The sequence below is a fragment of the Podarcis filfolensis genome (assembly GCF_964270895.1).
Source record: "Podarcis filfolensis genome assembly, chromosome: 5".
NCBI lineage: Eukaryota > Metazoa > Chordata > Lepidosauria > Squamata > Lacertidae > Podarcis > Podarcis filfolensis.
Genome location: NC_139608.1, coordinates 92,190,671 through 92,210,933, shown reverse-complemented (window position 1 = coordinate 92,210,933; position 20,263 = coordinate 92,190,671). Strand labels below are relative to the sequence as shown.

At 44.2% G+C, this 20,263-nt stretch overlaps 1 protein-coding gene and 1 long non-coding RNA gene across 4 annotated transcripts in view; both read left to right on the top strand.

The window, feature by feature from the left end:
* Positions 1 to 1,968, top strand: part of UVSSA (UV stimulated scaffold protein A) — a 55,383-nt gene extending 53,415 nt beyond the window's left edge. The window contains exons 13-14 of the mRNA XM_083615623.1: positions 290 to 1,089; positions 1,678 to 1,968. Of these exons, the coding sequence (XP_083471749.1) occupies positions 290 to 383 (94 nt within the window). The 3' untranslated portion in view covers positions 384 to 1,089; positions 1,678 to 1,968. The remainder of the gene's footprint in view (positions 1 to 289; positions 1,090 to 1,677) is intronic.
* Positions 1 to 2,775, top strand: part of LOC310763592 — a 190,215-nt gene extending 187,440 nt beyond the window's left edge. For all 3 annotated transcript variants that reach the window (XR_014548690.1, XR_014548691.1, XR_014548692.1), the window contains one exon: positions 1,970 to 2,775. This is a non-coding gene — a long non-coding RNA (uncharacterized lncRNA). The remainder of the gene's footprint in view (positions 1 to 1,969) is intronic.
* Positions 2,776 to 20,263: the final 17,488 nt, after the last annotated feature.

The window sequence follows — 20,263 nt, the reverse complement described above, 5'->3', positions numbered from 1 at the left end:
ATGCAGCCATAAAAGGTGTGGTGTGTGATCATTACAGTGAAGGACTTTGCTTTGTTTATTTCTCTTAATGAGCCCATTGCTAAATTAAAACTTATTTCTGTAGCTAATTTAATTAAGATTATAAATTTGCTCTGCTTCGTCATCAGCGCAGCGTTGTGGAGGCTTGATTAGCAATTAATCACATCCCACTACATTATATTTGCTCACATGTTCATAAATGCTGCTCACATTTGTGCGTAACCTCACTTTCGTTCTCTCCTTTTCATCTTGTCTTGTTTTCTTCTTACAGAACAGCCATGAAGCGGGTGGTGAAAGCGATGAATCGAATGGATCAAAGAAAACACGAAAAGTTTGCAAACCAGTTTAACTATGCACTAAACTGAGTTGCTGTAAATGGCAAAACTGCAAGGACCTTTGCCAGTACTGCCACTCTGTAGAGGAAAACATTTTATTGGACTAGTTCACTTAGTATCAACTTGCGTAATCTAATACATTTTACAATGAAGATGAATTGTACACATAATTTTGTGTGTGCTTATATTGATAACTGTTCTGTTCTCATTTTAAACAGAAGACTTGTGGTTTGTATATATTCTAACACCACTCTAGATTTTTTACTTTTTGGTGGACTGCAGATTTTCAGCCTTTAATACCTTGACTCAGTGGTCACAGATGATGGGAGTTGTAGTCTATGATGGGAGATGATGATGGGAGTTGTAGTTCCCCACCCTCTATTCTTCAGGAGCCACACTCCCCCCCCTTTTTTTTCTTTTGGTACATTCCATTTCCAACACCTGCATTTACTTTTCCTGAAAGAATAACATCTGGCAACAAACGACAAACTCCCCTTGAGCAGCTTTTGTGTCAATCTGGATGTGTGAGTTTATTCCTGCGATTCGGCAATTGTCCAGTTGTCTTTAGGTGAGAAGGTGTTCTTCCGTAGTCAGCACACTTGTGACTAACTGAGAATACAAGCGCTTTGCCGGAAACATTCTCTGTGGCTGTAACTATGGGCATAAGGTTTTGCTGGAACGGCTTCCTTTTAAAAGCATGCCTTGGCCCTTGGGTGCACAGGATCACACAGTCTAGGTTTCGTGGTTACAGATAGGTAGCCGTGTTGGTCTGCCATAGTCAAAACAAAAAAATTTTTTTTCCTTCCAGTAGCACCTTAAAGACCAACTAAGTTAGTTCTTGGTATGAGCTTTCGTGTGCATGCACACTTCTTCAGATACACTGAAACAGAAGTTGCCAGATCCTTCTATATAGTGAGAAGGTGGGGAGGGGTATTACTCAGAAGGGTGGTGGGAATGGGTGATTGGCAGATAGCTGTGATGAGCCTGTTGACGACTCTTAACGACTGGTCTGAACAAAGACATTGGATTCTTATCTCATTATACAAGACAAAGCCATTTTTCACCTTCTCACCCCTTGCTTTTTCCTGTAAGACCTATTGCAGTCGTTAAGAGTCGTCAACAGGCTCATCACAGCTATCTGCCAATCACCCATTCCCACCACCCTTCTGAGTAATACCCCTCCCCACCTTCTCACTATATAGAAGGATCTGGCAACTTCTGTTTCAGTGTATCTGAAGAAGTGTGCATGCACACGAAAGCTCATACCAAGAACTAACTTAGTTGGTCTTTAAGGTGCTACTGGAAGGGGAAAAAATTTTTTTAGGTTTCGTGGGTGAGATCAGCCTTGCTCACAGTTTTCATTTCACGGGAAAGTCATGCCTTATGGACTACCATCACATGAACAAAGCAAGGAAAAATTTATAACTTGTGTACCATTTTAAACGCCCAAGACTCTTGTTCATGATGGTTGTCAGATCTCTTCATTTTTCTTGTAGGAATTTGCATGTAAATTTGTTAATAACTTCTAAAGAGGAACAACTATGTTCTGTGAACCGCCCTGAGACTTCCAGTTATAGGGCCGTATATAAATTCTAATAATAATAATAATAATAAAGTTAATTCCTGCCTGGGGATCTGCAGACTTGCAAAATGGGCCCAGTGGAGAGAGCATGAGTGGACACTGAAATAAACAATAAGTCTTGTTTTTTTGAAGTTAAACCCTCCCCCATTCCAAAAAAAAGGAGAGAAAAATATCTATGGGCACATGGAAAGGACAGCAGCCGCTGAGGGCAGAGCACTAGTGCAAGACTATTGAAAGAAAGCTCAAGACTACTGAGGTGCTGGGTGCAAGAATTGTGCATCGAGCTGGGCGCATGAAAAGCAGCAGAGTGAAAGGCTTGTGTTGAGCAGAAAGCTCACTGTTCGCTCCGCACTTACACTGCCAGTTAGGAAAATGCATTGGCCAAGTTTGCTCATTCACCACAAGCACACCTGACGCACAGCCGGGCGAGTGCACCTTAGCAGAAGGGAGAGTGGTAGGGTCAATGCAGCGGGCAGGACCGTACTGTGTAAATTCTCTTTTAAATGACATTAATAAAAGGCCTTGTAATGACAAAAGACTTGAAGAGGTTATATAAAGGAAATAATATGTAAAATGAAAATGAATATTTAAAATCAGAATATGTATTTTATTATAGGAGAAGGAGGGCCTGGTAACAAAAAAAAATTGTGAAAATGTTTATGGATATTGCACTTATAGATAGTGTGTTTTGCTTTGGATACTTTTTTCTTAGTTTTTTTTTAAAAAAATATGATTGGGTTTTATAAACAAGAATAAGGTTATACAAACAAGTATACCAAGTTTTCTCATGTCATTTGTGTATCACAAAAAAGCATAATAAATGTGGGGAAATGTCTACAACACGTGTTTCATTGTTAGTGGTCAATGTACAGGTTCTTGGTTCATGAATTGGTTTAGAAAGAAAGAAAGAAAGAAAGAAAGAAAGAAAGAAAGAAAGAAAGGGGAATGGTGAGTGGGGTGGGGTCGGGTGGTTATGCTTCTATTCTTAGTATGGGTGGATACTTTTTTCTTATTCTTTTCTGGTAGCAGTTTTTGCTTTTTTATTTTCCAAAGTGAGTCCCCTTTCTCTCCCCCCCCCCCAACACTGGGTACGGCTGATTTATTCAGGATGCTGATCAAGAGGGGGAATGGCTAAAACATAGCTAGCTAACCAGCCTTAGCGCAGCTGAGTGCGGAGTAGGGCTGCCTGTCTGTGCTGCATAAGTTGAGAAGTGGCACATAATTCTATACTGAGTGTTCAGTTCATGAATGTCAGTCTTCAGAAGCAAGGTGCTGGCTGATGACACTGAGAAGACAGCTGAAAATTTGGATTACCTTGGTAAATGACTTTAAAAATGCAAAGCACATCTGGAATAGAACAGTTTTTTCTCAGAAAGAGCTGCATTTCCTTGGAGTGGGGATGGGGGGAACTTGTCTCACGAATTAGTCTTGGCCCAACAGGGAGTCCAAGTTGCCCCACAAAACCCATTTTCTCCAAACTACGCCCACTCGCCCACCAGCTGACATCACTTGTATTCTGATGTACAAGGGGCTGGGGTTAAATCTTGTGTTTCCAGCAGGAAATGGGCATTCAGCCATAAGAGCAGAATCCGCCTTCTGCTTGTTAGCTGGGGGTTGGGGGTTAAGCCCTGCACAGTTTGGCAGGATTCCATGCAACTCTTTCATGATTCAGGACCCCCCTGCTCCACTTACCGTATTTTTCGCTCCACAAGACACACTTTTTTCTTCCTAAAAAGTAAGGGCAAATGTCTGCGCGTCTTATGGAGCAAATATGTGGTCCCTGGAGCCGAATTGCCCAGGGACAAAAAGCAGATCATGCTTTTTTAAAAAAAAAAAAAAGAGGGAAGTGGGTGTTGAAACAAAGCTGCTGATCGTTTGCTGATTGGGGAGAGAGATAAGGGACGCTAGAGATAAAGGAGTCTACCTGGGAGGGGGGAGGTAAAAGCCCATGAATCGTCAGGATTTTTGCAGTGGGTCACCCCAAATTCAGTATCAGATCACATAGCATGTCCATGGCTACAGCCTGCACCAAAAATATCACACATCCACTGTTTCGTGGGGGTGCAATGGTGCAAAAGCATGGTTACAAAGCACGGATCCACATGGATTCTCAGAATTTTTGCACTGGGCTACTCCAAACTCATTGTCAAATCACATGTCTGTGGCCACAGCATGAACCACAAAAATCATACATCCACTGTTTCGTTCAGAATTTTTTTTTTCTTGTTTTCCTCCTATAAAAACTAGGTGCGTCTTATGGTCAGGTGCGTCTTATGGAGCGAAAAATACGGTAAGCAGGAGGAGAAGACATTCAGATGAGCAACTCTTCCTACGGAGACTGGAGCTTGATGCAGGACCAGCTTTTCAACACAGCAGGTCCTCTTTCCTCTGGAAGTATCTCTTTTGCAACTGCTTTATTAAAAGGCTGCAAGTCAGTTCCCAGGACTAGTACACTCCTAGTGTGAGCTTGAAAAATCGGAGCACTCCAGGGTTGTTAAGATTGTTTAAATTTTGAGTTAACAACGCCTCGAGACAGCAAATGATGCTAGGTGCCCACTTCATCTGCTGCTTTAACAACCATTCCTGCCCCAGTCCCAATATTCATGGGGATGTGATGATGCTAATGCAACCTCCATCCATTTCCTTTATTTCTAATTCTGCTGTAGAGCTCACATCCTTGCAAACTGTTAAATGTTATATAGAAAGCATCAGTCTCACACTATGGGGTTTTTTTTAGGAGCTTTCATCTGCTGGAAGCTTCAGAAGTAAATAGACATGTTTGTTGTTTAGTCGTTGAGTCATGTCCGACTCTTCGTGACCCCCTGGACCAGAGCACGCCAGGCACTCCTGTCTTCCACTGCCTCCTGCAGTTTGGCCAAACACATGCTGGTAGCTTCGAGAACACTATCCAACCATCTTGTCCTCCGTCGTCCCCTTCTCCTTGTGCCCTCCATCTTTCCCAACATCAGGGTCTTTTCCAGGGAGTCTTCTCTTCTTATGAGGTGGCCAAAGTATTGGAGTCTCAGCTTCAGGATCTGTCCTTCCAGTGAGCACTCGGGGCTGATTTCCTTCAGAATGGATAGGTTTGATCTTCTTGCAGTCCATGGGACTCTCAAGAGTCTCCTCCAGCACCATAATTCAAAAGCATCAATTCTTTGGCGATCAGCCTTCTTTATGGTCCAGCACTCACTTCCATACATCACTACTGGGAAAACCATAGCTTTAACTATACGGACCTTGTTGGCAAGGTGATGTCTCTGCTTTTTAAGATGCTGTCTAGGTTTGTCATTGCTTTTCTCCCAAGAAGCAGGCGTCTTTTAATTTTGTGGCTGCTGACACCATCTGCAGTGATCATGGAGCCCAAGAAAGTAAAATCTCTCATTGCCTCCATTTCTTCTCCTTTGCCAGGAGGTGATGGGACCAGTAGCCATGATCTCCATTTTTTTGATGTTGAACTTCAAACCATATTTTGCGCTCTCCTCTTTCACCCTCATTAAAAGGTTCTTTAATTCCTCCTCACTTTCTGCCATCAATGTTGTGTCATCTGCATATCTGAGGTTGTTGATATTTATTCCGGTGATCTTAATTCCGGCTTGGGATTCATCCAGCCCAGCCTTTCGCATGTTGAATTCTGCATATAAGTTAAAAAAGCAGGGAGACAATATACAGCCTTGTCATACTCCTTTCCCAATTTTGAACCAATCAGTTGTTCCATATCCAGTTCTAACTGTAGCTTCTTGTCCCACATAGAGATTTCTCAGGAGACAGGTGAGGTGATCAGGTACTCCCATTTCTTTAAGAACTTGCCATAGTTTGCTGTGGTCAACACAGTAAAAGGCTTTGGGGAAATAGACATAGCACAGTAAGTTACAAATCCTGGAATATGGCAGCAGAGAGCTATGGGCAAAAACTGCTTTTTGCCTTGAGCGCATTGCTCCCCTGGTTGGAGAAGACAGTAACATGTACATTCAATTCTCAGTAATTTCAGTATTTATCAGGTGAGTGACCTTGGCCCGGTTGCATTCTCTCAGATAGACATGGCTCACATAGACTATTAAGAGGATTAAAGGGGGGAAGAGAGATCTTGTTTATTACCCTGAGATCCGCGAAGGAAGTGCAAGATTAAAAGGCGCTTATTTATATCTTTATTTTATATGCCACTCTTGATCTGAAGATCCAAGGGTGGTTTGTAGCACAAAAATATAAAATGAAACTGCGGAATACATAACATAATAAAAACAAAGAAAAACCTATAGCCCGCCCCCCCAAAAAAAAACACATTTAAGAGGCCTGACCTCTCATGGAGGCACTTGAATAAAGGCTTCAGATTATGATCACAGGCCAGGGTCTGTGTCGGTTCATATGGGGAGAAGCAGCGTTTAAGGTATTGCGGTCCTGAGCCGTTTTAAGGCTTTTATAGATCAAAAGCAGCACTTTGAATTGGGCCCGGAAATTAATTGGCAGCCAGTGCAGTCGGGCCAGAATAAGTGTCAGATGCCTAGACTCGTTGGGGCAACCCAATCAGATGGATGGGGTACAAATGCTGTTATTTTATGCTCAAACTGTCTTATGAATACATTTCATTTTTTTATTAAGGAATTTCAATATAACAAATTATCAAATCATATAATCACATACATTATTCCCCCCCCCTTTTTCCCCACCCCCCTTTCCTTCCCTCCCTCCCCCTCCCACCAGGGGCTTCCCTCAGCTCCTCTCTCTGATTTCTCTGCACATATTATTCTCTGCCTGTTATAAAGTTATACATATCCTTACATTGTCTGTCGATCATGTTATCAACCAATAAAATTGTGTATGTTTATTGAAAACCTGCCAAGGAGTCCAGTTCATTTTGTTGTCTTTTGAGATAATTTCTAAAATGTTCCCATTCTTCCTTAAAGTCACACCTGCCCTTGTCCCGCAGTTTGTATGTATGTTCAAACTGTCTTGCCCTGGTGAACAGCCTGGCCACTGAATTCTGCACCAGCCAACGTTGCTGCCTTCAGATGCACCAACACCCATGCATTGGAGTAATCTAATTTAAGAGTTTATCACAGCATGAATGACAGAAGTTAGGCTATCCTGTCCAGATAGGCTGGGCCACCAATCAAAGCTGATGGAAGGAACTCTGCACCACTGAGACCACCTGAGCCTCAAATAAGCTACAAAGCCGTTCCTTCAGAGGGTGTGTAACCGCATAAAGAGCAGGCAACATCCCATCCATCTGGTCTAGGGCTCACAGTCTTATCTGGATTGAGCTTCAGTTCATTGGCTCTCATCCAGTCCACTGAGGCAAGACAACGTTCCAGTACACCTGCAGATGTAAAGGAGAAACAGAGCTGAGTGTCATCAGCATATTGCTGACTACGTACTCCAAACCTTTGGATAACTCCACTCGGTCGTTTCATGTAGATGCTAACAGCATAGGGGCTAAAATTGAATCCTGAGGAACCCCACGTTGAAGGCTCCATGAGGCTGAAGAACATTCCCCAAATATCGCCCTCTGGAAACGTCTGTCCAAGTAGGACTGCAACCACCTCCCAGCTGTGCCACCCACCCCCAACTCAAACTTAAACTTAGCGTCCCCCCATGTCTTAAACTTAGACATGGGGTGATGCTACCAGCTATGTAAATTAATGAAGTGAAAATAGTTCTAAGATGGCAGGCAATAAATGGCTTTCTGAGCAGGTTTTTTTCCTGTTCATCTGATGCTTAGCTGCAACAACAGCAGTCTAAGGGCTTATACACACTTAACTTTTTTTTTAAAAAAAATGTTGTTATGGAAACATTTTCATGTATAACAAAGCTGCTTTGAATTCGTAAGAATCCTTTCTACAGGTCCGTTACATTCAGTGTGAGACACTTTTGTAGAAGGCATTGTGAGGTTGGAGGGGAGATTACGATATTTTTCGCTCTATAGGACGCACCCGACCATAGGACCATAGGACGTACCTTGTTTTAGAGGGGGAGAACAAGAAAAAAATAATTCTGCCCCTCTCTGCTCAGCGCCCCTTCAGCGAAGCAGCAGCAGAAACAGAGCCCCTTCCAATTCTCCTCCCGCTTGGCTGAAGGGGCGCTGCGCAGCTCTCCCTCTCTGCTGAAGCCAGGAGAGTCTTGCTCTCCCAGCTTCAGCAAAAGGAACCTGAAGTCTGCAGAGCACAGTGGGAACTCGTGCTGCGCTCCGAAGGCTTCAGGCGGCTATTCCTGAAGCCTGGAGAGTGAGAGGGGTCAGTGCTTCAGCAAAAGCAATGTGAGGCTTCCAGAGCGTGGAGGGAACACTCCCTCTGCGCTTCGGAGGCTTCGTGTTGCTATTGCTGAAGCCAAGGAGGCTGTATTCGCTCCATAGGATGCACAAACATTTCCCCTTAATTTTTGGAGGGGAAAAAGTGTGTCCTATAGAGCGAAAAATATGGTATTATTATTATACATACATACATACATACATACATACATACATACATACCCCAGCAACTCTGGGTGGCTCCCAACAGAATATTAAAAACACAATAAAACATCAAACATTAAAAACTTCCCTAAACAAGCCTTCAGATGTCTTCTAAAAGTCAGATAGCTATTTATTTCCTTGACATCTGATAGGAGGGTGTTCCACAGGGCGGGTGCCACCACCGAGAAGGCCCTCTGCCTGGTTCTCTGTAACCGCACTTCTCGCAGGGAGGGAACCGCCAGAAGGACCTTGGAGAGAGAAGTGGGGAGAGAGGAGCCAGGGATAATGATCTTTCGTTCTTTTGCATAGTGTATGTGCAGAGTCTTTGTGTCAGCATCACGTGTATAGGTTCTTTCTTTATTTGACCTCCTCTTTCCAGGCATGGCTCTGCACGCAGTGTTTGCCCTGAGTTTTCCCCATGAAAACTGCTCCTTTTTGCAGGGAAAGCTCTGGAATAAAAATTTAAAAAATGGAGGCACTTGGAAACAGAGCTTTAAAGTGCTTTGAAAGAGTGTGGATGAGGCCCTACAGTGTTCACAGCAGTTGACTTAAAGCCCCAGACATCTGGGTTTAAACTGCTAACATCACTTTTATCAGGTTGAGGGTTTTTTCCTCACTTGTGCAGATGTTTCTTTGCTGGGCTGTGTGAACCATCCTGTCCCAATGGACTTAATATATCGCCCTGCACTAATATTTCAGTCCACCTGGCTTCCATAATTAGTTCAATATTTAACTGTTTGGTCTTCCCCTTGCATTTTGACGGTGTCATTTAATAAAGGGATTAAAGTATTACCAGTGTCTCTCTGAGACTTCACTAAACAGCTATCAACTGGTAATGACCTCAAGTCGCTGCTGGAACAAGTGATGTTCACACCAGTGAAAACTAAGCTGAAAGTCTCTGGGTCTCATTACTAATCCCCTTGAGCTCATCAATTCATCAGCCGTCATCAGCCCTTCTTCACCTGCTGTCGCTGGGAAAAAGCTCATTTAGGGTGAATCCTACCTTATAATCACTAGCCACTAGGGAAATTGGTCCCTGTTCACCAAGAGGCTTTAAGAACGCTCATCCTATCTCCACCAGCCATGAAGGTGCTACTTGCAAGCCCTTGGTGCAAATATACCACAGCTGTTTAATGGAGTGAAAGTTGTCAGTCAGTGTAGCCTGTGTAGCCTTCCTAATGTTGCAGGTTGCGACATTAGAACAGCTGAACTGGCACATCTAGGAAGCAATATGGTCTGAGAGGGAGAGGAGCGCAGACACAACCAACCAAGGCCCCCAGATAACTACATCCCTTCCCTCCGACTTTTCCATATATTTCTTTTTTTATAATAATTTTTATTAGTTTTTTTTACACACAGTTTAACATTGTTCAATTCACCTTCAATATAATAATTTCTTACATTTTGACTTCCATCCTTATGTCTGTGACGCTCCTGTTGTAATCCTTTATCTGCTGCCATCACTACCATTTATTTTCTATTATATTGTGACTTACATAACAATCATTTATTTATTCTCCTTCCATTGCCTATAGTTCGAATCCTGGTCGCAATTTCATTGGACTGTAATTTTTTCTTAAACAGTCTGAAAAGAATCATCACTCTTCGAAAAAATGTTCATCTTTTGGATCTCTTATTTTTGCTGTCAGCTTCTCCATCTCTGCATAGTTCGATAACTTTAAAATCCATTCTTCTTTAGTTTGAACTTCTTCTTCTTTCCACTTCTGCGTATACGGGATTCTGGCTGCATAAGCTGGCATGATTCTCGCATGCATAAACAATTCAACCATTTTTTTTAGGACCTCTGCCCTTATAATCCCCCAAAGAAAAGCTTCAGGCATCTGGGGAATCCTTTTAAATTCATTATGTATCATTTCCCAGAAGCCTGTCGCTTTCTTTACAAGTCCTCTTTTCCATTATCTTTCTTGAAATGGCTAAAACTTCCTCAACTACATTGACTTACTCAAACGAAAACAAAAAAACCAACAGTAACCATTTTCTGTAACTATCCAATCACTGAACGTCACTTTCAATCCCTTATTTGCATATGTGGACCTGAACTATCTCCGGTATCCCCCTGCTGGCCCAGGGTGAGAACTTCAGTACATAACAGTAAAGAATACAGTCAAGCATACAGCAAGTTGGTAAATTGTTTAGAATTAATTTCATCAGCTAGGTGTCTCCTACTGTCCATCTCAAGATTGTCCCAAGGTGAACCATGGCAAATAAAGTGCCTCTGGCTTGCAAGGAAACCCTCCCTGGAGCTCAGTGAGGATGTCCTCTCTGGGCTCTTGATAGAGTCTCCCCATGAGCCCGGGGGGTGCTCCCCGCTTCTGGGTTCCCAGCGCCGCACATATGTGCAGTCACGCACGGGTAGATGGTGTGCTAGTGGGGAGTTGTCTGTGTGTGAGGTAACATAAGCAGTCAAATACAACATTTCCTGTTTGCCTAGAGTGAACATGCAGGAGAATGTTGGTCCAGCCAGTTGAACTTCCTGTTACACCTGGTCTGGAGCATCCTTCCTTTGCATGTGACCAGGTAGGTGGGTGTGACCCTTTCAGACCCCACAGAAGGTCCAGTCATGCAGCCATCTCCCTCTCTTGATGCCTTTTCTTCTCTTGGACAGCTCCGCTCCTCCACATGCAGCTGCTGGGTGACCTTGGGCTAGTCACACTTCTCTGAAGTCTCTCAGCCTCACTCACCTCACAGAGTGTTTGTTGTGGGGGAGGAAGGGAAAGGAGAATGTTAGCCGCTTTGAGACTCCTTCGGGTAGTGATAAAGTGGGATATCAAATCCAAACTCTTCTTCTAACGAATCTGCAACTAGCTGCCTGCTGTGTAAAAGGGGGAATGTACTCTGCTGTATGAATAAACTCACTAGCATGAGTTAGAAAGGATAGTATTTAATCAATATATCCTCTCCTGCTTCCCACAACATTCCTGCAGTCTATAGATACATCTTTTTTATTGGAAGTGTTTTGTAGCCTAGTTTTATGCCATTTGCCCAATGGATGCTGGGGGCCACTAGGGATATTATATAACAGAAATATTAAAACTTTCCAAGCACATTCCAAGGTTCCAGTTTGAACTAATCTCCACACACACACACACACACACACACACACACCCTTCAAATTCTTGCAGGACCACATTTGGTAAATGGTTGCTCCTGTATTGCAACTCCCTTTCTGAACACATCAACAGCTAGTATAACTGTAGATGCCATAACTGTCATAAAAAGAAAAGCAAAAGACAGAAATTATTTGTTGTGAGTTTGGTTGAGGAGTTCGTCTGCACTATACCAGAGGCCCTTCTCATTCCTGGACTCCTGGATTCAGCAAGTGTTAAAATCTAATGGCGGATCCCATTATTAAACTAGTCAGCCCAATTTCTTTGTGAGACAATGTCCTAAGTACTGCTCTTAGTATAACTATAGAAGTTGATCTGTGCCAAAGTGCAACTGGGTGAGCTGCCTCCCTTACCTGGGTGGTACTTATAAACGCCATCTCCAACTCCTCAAAAGATTCCGGCAACGGTGTCTCTGAAAAAATTTACACATCATTTGGGAAGACAGGTGAACTAATGTCAGTGTACTGGAAGAAGCAAAGATCACCAGTGTCAAAGCAATGATTCTTCAACATCAACTTCGTTGGACTGGTCATGTTGTGCAGATGCCTGATGATCGTCTTCCAAAGTAACTACTCTACAGTGGTACCTCAGGTTACATACGCTTCAGGTTACATATGCTTCAGGTTACATATGCTTCAGGTTACAGACTCCACTAACCCATAAATAGTACCTCGGGTTAAGAACTTTGCTTCAGGATGAGAACAGAAATTGTGCACAGCGGCGCGGCAACAGCAGGAGGCCCCATTAGCTAAAGTGGAGCTTCAGGTTAGGAATAGTTTCAGGTTAAGAACGGACCTCCAGAACGAATTAAGTACGTAACCAGAGGTAACACTGTATTCCGAACTTAAAAATGGAAAGCGTAATGCTGGTGGTCAACAAAAGAGGTTTAAAGACTGTCTCAAGGCAAATCTTTAAAAATGTAGTATAAACACTGACAACTGGGAAACACTGGCCTGCGAGCGCTCCAGTTGGAGAACAGCCTTTTCCAAAGGTGTCATGGGCTTTGAAGACACTCGAACTCAGGACGCAAGGGAGAAACGTGCTAAGAGGAAGGCACGCTTGGCAAATCCACACTGTAATCAACTCCTGTCTGGAAACCTATGTCCCCACTATGGAAGGACGTGCGGATCCAGAATTGGCCTCCACAGCCACCTACGAACTCACTGTTAAATCCACGTTAATGGAAAACAATCTTACTCAGCTACGAGTGACCGCCAAAGAAGAAAGAAGACTTTGAAGACAAAAGGCGGAGTGTGTGTGAGCTGAGCCAAAAGCAGGCAGAAGCTGGAAGTTATGTTGGAATTCAAAGCCATGGCAATGGGAGAAGCAAGACCTTTTCAGGAGTTAATGCTGTCAGCCGCTCCATCCTAGGCTCAGGTTGTAATGTACACAGTGTAAATAAACCATGTATCCTAAAGACACCACAATCTCCATGCTGTCCCACATTCCAAGGAAACCAAATCTTGGGTAAGTGCCTGGAACCCCTGCAATCTCACACCGCTTGGAGACTGGGGTGGTGTGTGACAATATAGTTCCCTGTAGCAAAATCAAGGGTTTCAAATGCCTGTCTATTCTCAATTCATTTTTTCAAAAGTTGCTATGGTCGTTTTCTGGGGGATTCTGTAAGGATGTGAAGTTGCCAAAAGATAAAACTAACTTATTTCTATATGCGACAACAGCGGCAAGAATTTTGATTGCTAGCTATTGGAAAGAAGACAGCATCCCAACAAAAAGAGAATGGTTGGGGAAACTTTGCGAGTACCTGGAACTAGCAAAACTGACGGATATAATAAGGAGAAAGTCCAAAACTATGGTTATGAAGCAATGGAAGTGTTTAAATGATTATTTACAAAACCAGGGCTCGACTATAAAAATCTGGTTGTGTTTAGAATAATCTTGTGCGTAATATAAAAAATACAAAGTGAGACATTAAGGAAATCCAAAGGGAAAATATGAAGAACAGAGGATTTGATGAACGGATTATTAAAAACGCGTGAGGCAAAAGGTGGAAGTCTTTTAAAAAACAACACTTTTTAAGGTGGATAAGGATGGGAAATGGCTATGTATAGTGAATACCTATCTACTTTTAAAAATTTTCACCTATGATCCTTTTCTTTTACTTCTTTATTTTTTCTTTGTTCTTTTTTTCTGATATCTTATCTTTCATTTCACTCCTTTATTGTGAATAACATTTTATAGAGGTATAAATAACTGTAAATTTGAAAAGAGGCAAAGTATCCTCTAATTTTTTCCCTTGGTTGTATGTATTTTCTTTTTCCTTTGTATTTTCTATTGTTGTAAGTATGTATGTTTTCTAATTTGTACTTAATAAAATATAAATTAATTTTAAAAAAAGAAAAAGAAAGGATATGAAGTTGCCATATATTGAGTTGAGCTATTCTGACTGGCAACAGCTCTCCAGGTTTTTAGCACCTGCTGTTAATGTAAGATGCTTGGGATTTAAAAACCTAAGGTGCATGCAAACCACGGGTTCTAGCTGATGTGGGCTGTTGTTATAGCTATTTTTTATTTCATTTGAACTTCCCAGCAGCCTAACTTATCACGCACAGGAAACTCCATGTATTAGCCTTCTCTCCCTGCACATTATGAATTTTGCTAGTCTCTTAGTAGTTCAGATTATAGGCTATGAATCAATAGCAGGGAGCACCAGGCTCTTGTCACTCAAACTATCCATTAGTGGACATCTTCATGGGAGGGGATTTGGCGGGAAGCAGAAGTCAATACTGAGCAAGCCAACAGAATTCTCCATAAACGGGATCAATTGACTATATATCTAAATCTAATATAGTATCCAGAAGAGGGGGAGGGGGAGGCCTCATGTTGATAATGAAGGGGCTGTGGGCAAGTACCGTATTTTTTGCTCTATAAGACTCATTTTTTCCCTCCTAAAAAGTAAGGGGAAATGTGTGTGTGTCTTATGGAGCGAATGCAGGCTGCGCAGCTATCCCAGAAGCCAGAACAGCAAGAGGGATTGCTGCTTTCACTGCGCAGCGATCCCTCTTGCTGTTCTGGCTTCTGCGATTCAGAATTTTTTTTTCTTGTTTTCCTCCTCCCAAAACTAGGTGCGTCTTGTGGTCTGGTGCGTCTTGTAGAGCGAAAAATACGGTACACGTTTTCATGCCAGAGTAAGAAAAGTTGTACCTGCTAAAATGCCCTCTTTGCACAACTAACAAAAAGATCGGCATCTGTTGCCCTTTGGTTACCTGGAAATCAGGGGGGGAAATGAGTAACCGCTTTTGCTAAATGTTGTTCCTTACCCTTTTATCACTACTGCACATTTTCAAGGTCAGCTGACTAAAGGAACACCATGACTAGAGCTTTAGGCACACTTATTCAAGAGCAAGTCCCCCTTGTTGGTGCAATGTGAACAATGGGTTGAATTACACAGTGCTTGGTCTCGTGTCTTGAGTAGCACATCCCCCAAGTCTGGATGTTCTGAGATAAGGGTACCAGGTGCACTGGGTTACCATAGCAACAGAGCAAGGCATGACTCGCTGAGTCCTTCACATCCCCAGTGGCTCAGGAATGTAGAGACAGGTATAATAATCTTTTATTATGTCCTGTTGCATATCTATGTCCTGCCACTGCACTGTTGGCTTCTCAGGGTCTGACTCTGAATCTGTGAAAGTCAGAGGACCAGGCTGTGGGTTTTACACAGCAGCATGAACTAGCAGGGTGGCAGTGTTATCAGATCTCTCTGTACATATGTATCTTTACTTCAAAGTCCTGAGGAACTGTATATCGTGTTTAGTTTTTGCCTTGTGTCTGGAAGCAATAAACACTTTGTTACTTCGTCACTTTGAACTGTGTGGGAGAGCAGTTTTCCCCTTAACTGGGGACTCTGGAAGAAGCAGTCTGCCGGGAGCAGGAAATCTCTGAAGTCTCTGCTGGGGCTCCGCATCCTTTGCTGACGCATCACACTGGTTGAGGTGTGGTGAAGTATCAGCTGATTCTCACAAGTCATCAACACCCTGAACACACTAAGATTACCAAGTTAAGATGTACAGCTGAAAGGGTGTGTTATGTGGGATGTGAAACACAGAGCAGTCAAATACAACATTCCTAGAGTGGACATACAGTAAAAGGGGGGGTCTGGACCACCCAGTCGGAACTTTCTGTTTCCTCCTCTGCCCAGGTGGGCATGACCTCACCTATGCAGGTAACAAAAGAACACAGGGGATGCAGCCAACTCTCTCTCTGACTCCATTCCTCGAAGAAGCAACATCTTCTTAGTCTGAGAGGCTTCCAGCCAAGAGAGGAAAAAGGAACTATCTCCTTATGGGATAGATTCCAGGTGTATATATTTTGTAACCCAAGTCTGCCTTCTGGGATTCATCTGTGAACAGAATGTGTGTGAGTAAACTCTTTCATACTTTTATACAAGGTGTCATGTCTAATCTTTTTAAGACGGAATAAAGGGGAATTACCAGGAAACTTATTTTAGAGGCTTAAACAAGCCTGGCAAGACGTTATCCACTGTACAAGTTTAAAAAGGGGAATGTTACTCTGCTAAATTGTAGAACTTGTTAACACAAGTTGGGAAGGATATAATTAAACAATATATTCTCTCTTGCCTCCCTGAACATTCCCACACTTTACAGTTGCACTTTGATGGGCACTCACCAGCTACATTTTCTGTGGCACTGGCAATGTTTTCTATTAGGGGTGTGTGGCTGCAGATAACTGTTGCACAGCATTGCAAAGGTCCATTGAGAAAACACACACACACACACACACACACTTCTGCAAAAGGTGCAGGGAAATGTGGGATAACCACAAACTTTTATCTCCCCTGCAGTGAAAAGTGAAGGTTTTGGGGAAAGGGTGTATTGAGAACGAGCATTAAAATAAATAATATAAAATAAATACGGTTCTGTCAGTTTTGGAGAGTAAAAAAGAAGGTAGCTCTTCCTTCCTAAGGATTCCATTCCACCTATCCGAGGTCGAAGGTTTAATACAGGTGAGAGGAAAGTGGCAAACCGGTTCTGCGGTGGAAAGGCACCAGCCCCAACAATAGTGAATAGTAGTTGGTTCACATGGAAATCTGTCGCAAGAGTAACCAAAAGAGTGGAGGGGAGTAATAAAATGAGGAAAATCCTAAAATAAAATCCTAAAATAAAAGGGCAGAAGCAGGAACAACCAATAAGTAGCATTACTGCAAAAAAACAAACAACAACAACAAAACCCTCTAATCTTGATGAGATCTGAGCCTTAGTAGGAAAGGAGCCACTGCAGATCCAGGATTGGATGTGGTAGCCTGGCAGGGATCCCCTTGGTGTTGCAGATCCTCTGGGGCTTGCACGTGTTGCAGGCGCTTGCCCACAGCTAAGGTAACACCAGAAAGGAGGTTTAAATTCCCGGTAGAATCCTTTTCCCAGACCAAGCAGCAGATGGGGACACTGTGCAGCAAGTCAAATCATAAGAACCCAGCCCAAATCTATCCCTCTAAAGCTCTTTCTTCTGGGATCTGGGATCCTCAGATAAAGGGTGGTATAGAAACATAATAAATAAACACAGTTGGGTGCTGCTATGATGAGAAGATGAAGAACATTTACCAGCCCCTCTTCTCTGCCTTGGTTCTCAGAGCGGCTACAGGGGAAAGTACTGGCTCTGTTGAAATGTGTTTTTGCGCTCATGGGTGGGCAGAGAGAGAAGGGGGGCAGTCAGTTTGGGCCTAGGAGTTGCTGAGGATACAAATGCATGTGCACACACGAACTCAGGGGGGCTTACTTCTGAGTAGCCACACAAAGGGTGGGATTCAGCTAAGGAGTCCTGTCAGCTGCTCAACGGGTCCTGCTGGGGCAACAGTGCCCCCCTCTCCTTCCCCAGGCCCCCCCCCCGAAATTGGCTGCAGGGGGGCGGGAGAACCCCAGAACAGTGCAAGGGGGAGGGGTATTATTATTATTATTGCCTTGGGCAAGATAAGATAATATAAAGCGGCTAAGAAATTTAATAAATAATAAAATTTCAAGGCATGCCGCGCTTGGTTTCGATGCATTGATGCATTCGTTTGTTTGTAGGTCGCTTTGGGTTGCTTTATGGGACGCGGGTGGCGCTGTGGGTTAAACCACAGAGCCTAAGACTTGCCGATCAGAAGGTTGGCGGTTCGAATCCCCGCGACGGGGTGAGCTCCCGTTGCTCGGTCCCTGCTCCTGCCAACCTAGCAATTCGAAAGCATGTCAAAGTGCAAGTAGATAAATAGGTACCTCTCTGGCGGGAAGGTAAACGACGTTTCCGTGCGCTGCTCTGGTTCGCCAGAAGCGGCTTAGTCATGCTGGCCACATGACCCGGAAGCTGTACGCCGGCTCCCTCGGCCAATAAAGCGAGGTGAGCACCGCAACCCCAGAGTCGGCCACGACTGGACCTGATGGTCAGGGGTCCCTTTACCTTTACCTTTAAAGTCACAAACAAACAGTTCCCACCCAGCGCTGACGACATAGCACTTGGTGGAATTCCTCCTCCCATTATCCAGTCCTGTTGCCACCCTCCCTAACCAATGGCCACGCTGACCGGCCTGGGGCCGGTGCAACTTTGTATATATATTTTTTATAGCCGTGTCTGGATATGTCAGTAGCAGAATTCTGCGTTTTATTAGCGGAATTCTTTGCCTTCCTTCGGCCTTAGCCCTCTTGGTCCCCTAGCCCCGTCACGCGCTCCTCCTGCTCCCTCTGGCGGCCGAGCGAGCCCAGCGCAGACCCAGCCAGCTGCGCGCCCCTCCTTCTTCTCTCTCTCGCTCCGTTTCCATTCCCAGCCGTCGAGGCCGTCTGCGCCAAGCTGTAATTTCTCTGTCAGAAATTATAAGTTCCTCGCTCCTCAAGTGTCAGCGGTGGCAGCAAGAGGCTGTCAAAAATGCTCAGCAGAGGAAGCAAACGAGAGGAAGGAGCTAATGGGATTAGAAAGAAGTCGTTTAATTCTGTCACCGCGCGCCAAGGAAGGACCGTCCGTGCCCAAAGGAAGGCCCTGTCACCTGAACGCCAGGAGCCATCGGGGACCCCTCGCCCGCACCCTCCGGCCCCGGGGCTAGCAGGACTAACGCTGCCCAGCCGGCCCCCTGCAAAACGAGGCGGGGTTTTGCGCCTCGCCAGCCGGAATCTTGCGCGCCGTCGAAAACGCGCCGGCAGCTGGAGGGCGCAGGAATGCAGCCCGCGAGAGACGTTTTCCCCCATTGCACGCTAAAAACAACCGCACCTCGCAAGTCCAAAGGCTAACATTGCCAGACTGTGGGGATCGGGAAGGGAATGCAAAGTGCCCCCCTCGGCCGGGCTGCAAAACCTACTGACCTGGGTTGAACTCCGTCCTGCGCGTCTCCCGACGCGCCACAGAGCTGCGGAAGATAAGCCAAATATTTCTGGCTTTTAATAAATAGCTTAAATGACAAATCATTATTATTGATAATATGCATCATCTCGTTTGACTTCTAAATTACATCGGCTACTGAGAGGGAAAGCGGAGTTTTTTTGTTTTTGGCGTGGTGCGGGTAGGAACGGGAAATGAAAAAGCTCCCGAAACGCAGCTTGTTTTAAGGAGGGGGGAACCAAATATTGGCTAAGAAACTGATTACATATTTTATGTACACAAATAATGGCAGTATTGGTACATTTAAAAAAACAGCCAAAATACAACCACGACCGGTTTATTACACTTATTTAATCCCAACACATTATATTCGCTGTTTTTGGAAACTACCAAGAAAAGAACCCTTACACGCACACACGAATTATTGGAGAGGGGCCGGGGAATAAACGATGGGAAATAACGTCCACACAGAAAAAAGTCTACATGCGGAATATGTTTCTCTCCAAACCAGAAACGCTGGAGGTGTTGGGGGAGACGCGGCAGCCTTCCCGGTGGCTTTGGGCTTATTTGAAAACTAGAAACATTAAAGGCAGCCGGATCCATGTACGGTTAAGCGACCTGCACGGTTGCAATGGGAAAGCGGAGCGCGCGCCTTGAAATCTTCCGGAAATCACGAGGGGCGGGGGACTAAGAACTGCTTAACTTTGGCTGGATCGTAAGTGACCTAGATTATTTGCTTCTTCTGTCAGCGCCAACTAACTCTGGCGATGACCGCAGTGTTTTTTCTCTTTTTCTTTCTTTTTTTTTTAAAAAGGTTAAAAACAGTCGCTCAGGCAGAACAAAGTCGACTAAATCAATTCTTTATTGATTTAGATTTCCAGCAAAGTGCTTTCTATACCTTTTGGATCAATGTTTCCTCCGCACTTTATACACAAATTATAAAGTTAAAATTTGTATAACATCCAGAAATATACATAGTTGACTGATGTTACAAAAAAGCTTGTCTTTTTCTCCCTCGTTTTTTTTTAAACGCATTTTCGGTAAGATAGCCCCCTCGGTTTTCCATTTTTAAACTCCCTCCTCCCGGTTCCTCGTCCTTTTTTAAAAACAGCAACGCTGAAGTGCGTAAAAGCGCGGCGTCCCGAGGGCGGAGAGCGCCTCATTTCTTCGACGGCGCCTGGAAGGGACGCCGCGCCCCGATTCACCCTGAGAGTCTGCGGGGCAGAGGCATCTTGGACAAGGGGCGGTGGAGGAGGAGAAAGGGGACCCGGGCAAAGACGGGACAGCGAGCATTATTTACATGGAGAGACCGAGGCGGCCTCCTTCGGCCTCTGCTCAGTTTTTCCCGCAGCACAGAGCAACGTGACGGCTGCCCGCAGGCGAGAATTGTCCGTGGATCAGGCGCCAGGACACCTATCCTTTTCGCTCCGTCGGGTGG